Below are 6,751 nucleotides of genomic sequence, written 5' to 3' on the forward strand. Positions count from 1 at the left end.
AATGGAACGTTCATCTGCCAATAAGTAAATACTACAGTAATTTTTTTCTCAGGAAAACAACTAATTACCTTCCTTATTCATTACTATTGCAGAGAGTTCCTCTAATTTATCCCAGCTCAGTCAGACTCAAGAAGAGTCAGAGTCGAGTCATTGGTCACAACCACCATACCACGCGCCAGTACAAGTACACCTGGCCGGCCAGCCGGGCCCCGCAATTCGCAAATGGCGGTACCGTAATTGCCTTGTGAGTCGAGACCTCGCCCTCGGCCTCGGAAAGACGTCACCTTTAAGTTTTCAGAAAATGGGAAAATATCAACTTGGAAGTTGGAATCATGCAGCGTGGTTTCATATCATGAGAAAGCGGATTGCGGTAAGAATATGGTGAAAGTTTTGATTGAAATGTTGGCACTTTTGACGACCAGAGATCAGCGCGAGGAAGCGTAGTTTGACCAAATGACATTACTGTCAGCTGGCCGGTTTGTGTTCGTGTTGTGTATGCCCCACATACTAATTTTCGTGTCAGAAGAGAAGTCGCAGTGCCTGAGCTGTGCTGTGCATGTGGCTGTGTCTTTGATTTGAATTTAAATAGATCTAGTCTAGTCTAGATCTACTCATCATTCTTGTCTTTCTGTTAATGCACACAGTCATTGTATTGATGATTCAATGAATGAACAGTCAATATGATTACCTTTTTCTCTGTTACTATACTAATAGTAATACTATTCTAAATCCCGGCATATGAAATAAAGACAAAAGTTGCCAATGTTTGGCTTATTATTTTCTCCTGTTCTTTTTTACACTGTCTTGCCTCTTGGGTAGCAAGGAGGCACCTAGAGAGTAAAAATCATTTACTAACGTATGCTTACCCTCCACGGAGCCAGGGATTGCGTCCCATTCATGTGCGTGTACCGCGATAAAAACTGTAAATCCCGTCTTTTCATAATATTTTTTTTTTTTTTTTTAATGAATTCTTGTGTAAAAATGAAATCAGTATCATAGAAATGTCGGAATGAAGTTTTATCCCATTTATTTGCATGATTTAGGGCTAGATCTTTAACTGGGGGGGGGGGGACGAAAGTGAACTTATTTGGGAAAATGTTTGAACTCAGTTCACACATGAAGGTAAATGGTCACATGATTATCTCGCTGTTTGGTATTTTTTTCTGAAATATAAAAGCTCCGATCTTTGCTATTTTAGCTCTCAACCCAGACCGGCTTGGCCCGGGGAAATCCCCCCAACTCGCCGGTCTCCCAGTTCCAGCTCCCAGCATAAGTTGCAATTTACAAGTGCTTTGAAATGAGTTTGAACAGATAGTGTGGGCTGGGGTAGATAAATGAAATGGAGATAAATCCATAGCATCTATTTGGTACTTGTTTGGGTTATCTTGAGGGCAAGAGTTCCATGTGTTTACCCCCAGTATGCCTAGTAAAATTGACATGAACTTATACCTTCAATTCAATTTTCACGGTTCCTTTGCTCTTTTTTTTTACAGGAAGATCTCTGGGCTCTACTTAGTCTGCTCAACTCAAGATGTCAAAATGATGGGGATTGAGCAGGGAAATGATACAAACGTGATCAGGATTGAACAAGAAGAGGATACAAATATGAGCAGGATGTTACAAAATGATGATACAAACATCAAGATTGAACAAGTATATGATACAAACATGAGCAGGATTGAGCAGGGAGATGAGACAAATTTGATCAAGATTAAGCAAGAAGATGATACCAACATAATCAGGATCAAACAAGAAGATGATACAAATATGGTCAGGATTAAACAAGAAGATAATACAAATATGGTCAGGATTACACAAGAAGATGATACGATTAGGATTGAGCAAGGAGATACTACACATGTTATCAGGATCAAGCAAGAGGAGAAAGAGAAGGACACAATCCGCAATGCTTTAGCAGATGAAGTATGGATGAAAGAGAAAGTAGAGGAGGTGAAAGAAAAAAAGTCTGTCAGTTCTGCTGGTAGAGGTCGGATGTCTGTTGATGAAGGTACAAATATTTTCATTGATATGATTTTTGATAAACTGGGAAATATTCTAATTCTTTTTCTCCCATCTGGGAAAACAATGTTGAAACATTTTGTCAAAAAGAGCAAGAGTATTACACTCAAAGTCAATACCAAACTAGACACATAAGAATGTTATGAAGTACATAGTTGGTCATGTTTTTTTTTTATGTCACCAATATAATTCACTACAGTGTCAACTGGGCTGAAATTAAAAATTGCGTTAACTTTCGTTTCACCATGCCGGATAAGCTCTACATCATTGATGTGCTAGTAAAGTACTTCAGACCTTAAAGGGCTGCAGTTTTTGTCGGAAATACACTGTAGAAATAGAATAATGATAATATAACAGCATAGGCATGTTTTGTTATTAATTTTTTCATGATGGTACATGATGCTTTCATTTACATAAATGTAAAATATAATTCATTTAGAAATTTTGCTAATACAAAGAGAAATGCTTTCAAGTTGTATAATATATCAAAGCTAAACTGTTGATGACATTTGTTTATATCTTTCACTTCCAGGAGATTCGGCTACAGAAACACAATATTTGAAAGAAAAAGGTACGTCAATCAACAGTGGTGATGAGTTTCATCTTAAGATACAGTTTGGAGAAAAGTTAGTTCAGAGGAATGTTCCAGAATCAAGTAGAGAAGAAGATAAATGTTTAAACTGTAAAAAAGAATTTCCTTGTAAATGTGATGGTCAAAATCATGTGGAGGAAAGGCCACATGGGTGTTCTTACTGTTACAAAAGATTTTCTTTTAAAAGCAGGCTGAACGATCATATCAGGACACACACAGGAGAAAAGCCATACCAATGTTCATTATGCAAGAAAAGATTTTCTGCAAAATTCTCCATGGACAGGCATCTGAGAATACACACAGGAGAAGCCCCATACCAATGTTCAGTTTGTGACAAAAGATTTTCTCAAAAATCTGCTCTGAACTATCATCTCAAGACACACACAGGAGTAAAGTCATTTAATTGTTCATTATGTCAGAAAAGTTTTTTTCATAAGGGTGGTTTAACCTTCCATCTCAGAATACACATAGGAGAAAAGCCCTACAAATGTCTATTATGTGAGAAAAGATATTCTCAAAATGGTGATTTGAACCGTCATATCAGGACACACAGAGGAGAAAAGCCCTACAAATGTTCATTGTGTGAGAAAAGATTTTCTGAAAAGAGTGGTCTGAACCGTCATCTCAGGACACACACAGGAGAAAAGCCATTTAAATGTACATTATGTGAAAAAAGTTTTCCTTCTAAAGACAAACTGAACCGTCATATCAGGATACACACTGGAGAAAAATCGTACAAATGTTTGTTATGTGAGATAAGATTTTCTCAAAAATCCTCCCTGTACAGGCATCTCAGAACCCATACAGGAGAAAAGCCATACAAATGTGCATTATGTGAGAAAAAATTTAATCATAAGAGTATGCTGACCCATCATCTCGGGAGGCACATGGGAGAAAAGCCGTATGAATGTACATTATGTGAGAAAAGATTTTCTGAAAAATACACTCTTAACAATCATCTCAGAACCCATACAGAAGAAAAGCCATTCAAATGTTCATTATGTGAGAAAAGATATTCTCAAAAGAGTGATCTGAACAAACATATCAGGGGACACATACCAGAGAAAAGCTGTACAAATGTTCATTATTTAAGAAAACGTTAAGCCGAAGGTACAATCTGACCTGTCGTGTCCGAACACACACAGGAGAAACGCCATAGAAATGTTTATTATGTGAGAAAATATTAATTTTCGTAAGAGAATGATCTGATATGTCATCTCAATACATACATTGGATATAAGCCATATAAATGTTTCTCATGCAGTGAGTAGGCAGGTCCTTAAAAAGTGGCTTCTTTCTTCCAAGTGATATTCATGACTAGAAAGGTTTATTTTTACCTGACAGTTGTTTTAACACTTTATTTTAGTTTCAACCCAGTTGATTTTTAAATCATAATGAAGCTGAAGATTAATGCTTCAAAGCCTATCTTTAGTTTTGGTAAATCTTCCCCAAAGTGCATTTTGCTAATATTGTAATTCATTACTAAATTATATCAATGCATGCCCAAGACATTTGATTTAGTAGATAATTTTTCAGATTTTACTTCAAAATTTCATTTTATCAGGTTCCCGATCAAGATTATATATCTGTGTAGATATATAACACGCATGGAATGAGCTGAAAATGATTGAAAAATATACAACTTAAAATACAAAAGACCCGAATAGCAGAATGCTCTCTGTAATCGTAGTTTTCCCCGAGGTATTGTAGTCTTTTCAGCTATTGGGTAATTGATCAATACACAGTGTGTGTCTTCTTGGCATGATCTGACCAATGCATTCATGTTTTTTATGCACACCAGAGGACCGTTTCATAAAGCTGTTCGTAAATTAAGAGCGACTTTAAAGAACGACTGGTGAACCTTTCTTACGCGCATAACCAAATCGCCTATGAATATACCATTTACCTAAAGAAAGGATCACCAGTCATTCTTAATGAAACACCCACCTGGTTTCTATTTCATACTTGTTCCATTACATTTTATTTGCTATTTTGTCTATTTTGTACTTGTCCCAATACTGTTTATTTGTCTTGAGCTCTCTACAGACTAGATTTTGTGCTTTACAAGTCACGTTGCTGTTTAATTATTCAATTTTTACTTTGTTGATGCTTGTTTTAAGATTCTTTTCATTCATAATTACCGTATCCCTTGCTTTAATTTGCATAAATCAGTTTATTTGATAAAATGGTGATATGGATCAGTCATAGCTAATAGGCAAATTTGCTAATGACTTGTTGTATATTGACTTGCATGACTTCAACGAATGAATGCAGATATCAATGTCATAATCCTACAAGGGTTGCATTGAAATCTGTTTCAAAACACCTTTTCAATAACTTACATTATAATTGTTTAATTAACACTTGTCAGTATTAATTTTTTAAGTTAACTTCATGGGAAAGAGGTTTGCAAATATGTTTACTTACTCATGTAGGATTATGACATTGGCATCTGGATTCATTCATAGAATTGGAGTCAGTTCCATAATTCTTGGCACAACTCAAAATTTACATCACTGCAAAAAATACCTACTGATTATCCAAGCGTGAAGATGTACCACATAAATATGGTATCACATTATTTGGGAGAAGTTACTCTTACCAGCCATATATAATGATTATGCGTTAATGACACATATGTTCTTTAAATTGGGGATTTGTGAGGTGTCAAGTATTTTTTTTACTCTCATGGTATAACCGTTGCATTTAAGAAATGCACAAAATGGCATATACAGTAACTGTAGTCTTTGGAGTCAGCTTGAGTTTACAATATTGATATTACATGTAGATGTTAGAATGTGTATTATTAAAATAAGTACTGATAGACATGATGATAATGTTGATGATGTAACAATAATAATAATAATTATAACAGTTAAACTATACCTATGGAACATCAGAAAAACTTTTGAGGAACATTATGAAAATGTGTTTACTGGGTAAATGTCTTTGGTCATATGGAATTTTAAATTTACTTCTTGGTTGATCAATGAATAAAGTTGTCACGTCACATTCTGACTAAATAGAATTGTAAATTAACTTGTCATTGATTGGTAAAGAAATGACATCATATAATCTGGTCATATGATTTCAAATATATTCTTTATTGATGTATATGTAGGTCAATAAAATGCGTCGTATTCATGTCATAATCTTGTCATATAAGCACCTGCATATAAGAACGCAAAATAAACTTGTTGAAAGTGGTCAAAATCACCAATATTACTATTTTTATGACCAATTCATGACATTGCTACGACCATGTTTTGACGAAATATCATTGCGCGGACGCTTAATTTTGGGCTAATGACCGACCATGGAGGTATAAAAAAGGGGAAGGAGTACCATAGCCATGTTTGATGCCGCAGGGATAACATATGTCGGGCATGTGTTTCATAGACAATATATTCATTAGAAACGCACTAGTATATATTGAAAATAATGATATAAGTTTGAATATTTTACCTACATGTAGGCATACTCAACCCTTACTTTTTATCCAAAGGGAAAGCTATGAAAAGAATGACTGTCTCTTCAGTCAGCGGCTGGTCCTCAAAAAGTATGAATTCATATGTATGTATAGTGATATTCATGACTAGAAAGGTTTTACATATTTAATGAGCTGGGTGCGGACCAGAACACCTCGTTTAATTCGGTAATTTCTGCTCATAATATTTGCTATATTTCATAAATTTGGTATCATTGTAAAGAAGAGAAATCATTCTTTCAGGTCATGTGTTTGAATTCATTTAAAAAAAAAATGTTATGTAGGTGAATCTTTTGATGTAAAACGTGCTACAAAATCATTATTTTCACCTAACAAAAGTTGTAATGTTCAGGGGCCGCGGAACAGTTTTCAGAGTGGGGGGGGGGCTGACCATGCAAAAAATCACAATCATATGGTCATTTTTACGTTTTTGTACACAGTTTTTGAAAAAAGTGGGGGGCTTCCGCGGCCCCTGATGTTTACACTTTATTTCTGTTTGAGACCAACTGATTTTTGATCATGGTTGTTAAAGGACAAGTCCACCCCAACAAAAACTTGATTTGAATAAAAAGAGAATAATTCAACAAGCATAACACTGAAAATTTCATCAAAATCGGATGTAAAATAAGAAAGTTATGGCATTTTAAAGTTTC

The 6,751-nt window shown here is 35.1% G+C and overlaps 1 protein-coding gene across 1 annotated transcript; it reads left to right on the forward strand.

The window, feature by feature from the left end:
* Positions 1-268: 268 nt before the first annotated feature.
* On the forward strand, positions 269-6,320 carry LOC129255039 (zinc finger protein OZF-like). The gene is made up of 3 exons (XM_064106865.1): positions 269-370; positions 1,494-2,008; positions 2,552-6,320. The coding sequence occupies exons 2-3, from the start codon at positions 1,540-1,542 to the stop codon at positions 3,712-3,714; spliced, it is 1,632 nt and encodes a 543-aa protein (XP_063962935.1). The 5' UTR covers positions 269-370; positions 1,494-1,539; the 3' UTR covers positions 3,715-6,320.
* Positions 6,321-6,751: the final 431 nt, after the last annotated feature.

Source organism: Lytechinus pictus, chromosome 2, assembly GCF_037042905.1.
Source record: "Lytechinus pictus isolate F3 Inbred chromosome 2, Lp3.0, whole genome shotgun sequence".
NCBI classification, from domain to species: Eukaryota; Metazoa; Echinodermata; class Echinoidea; order Temnopleuroida; family Toxopneustidae; genus Lytechinus; species Lytechinus pictus.

Excerpts from the sequence above, each read along its gene's own strand:
- LOC129255039 (XM_064106865.1), top strand. The coding sequence starts at position 1,540 with ATGATGGGGATTGAGCAGGGAAATGATACAAACGTGATCAGGATTGAA. Across the intron at positions 2,009-2,551 it reads TCGGATGTCTGTTGATGAAG|GAGATTCGGCTACAGAAACA; the intron begins GTACAAATATTT and ends TTTCACTTCCAG.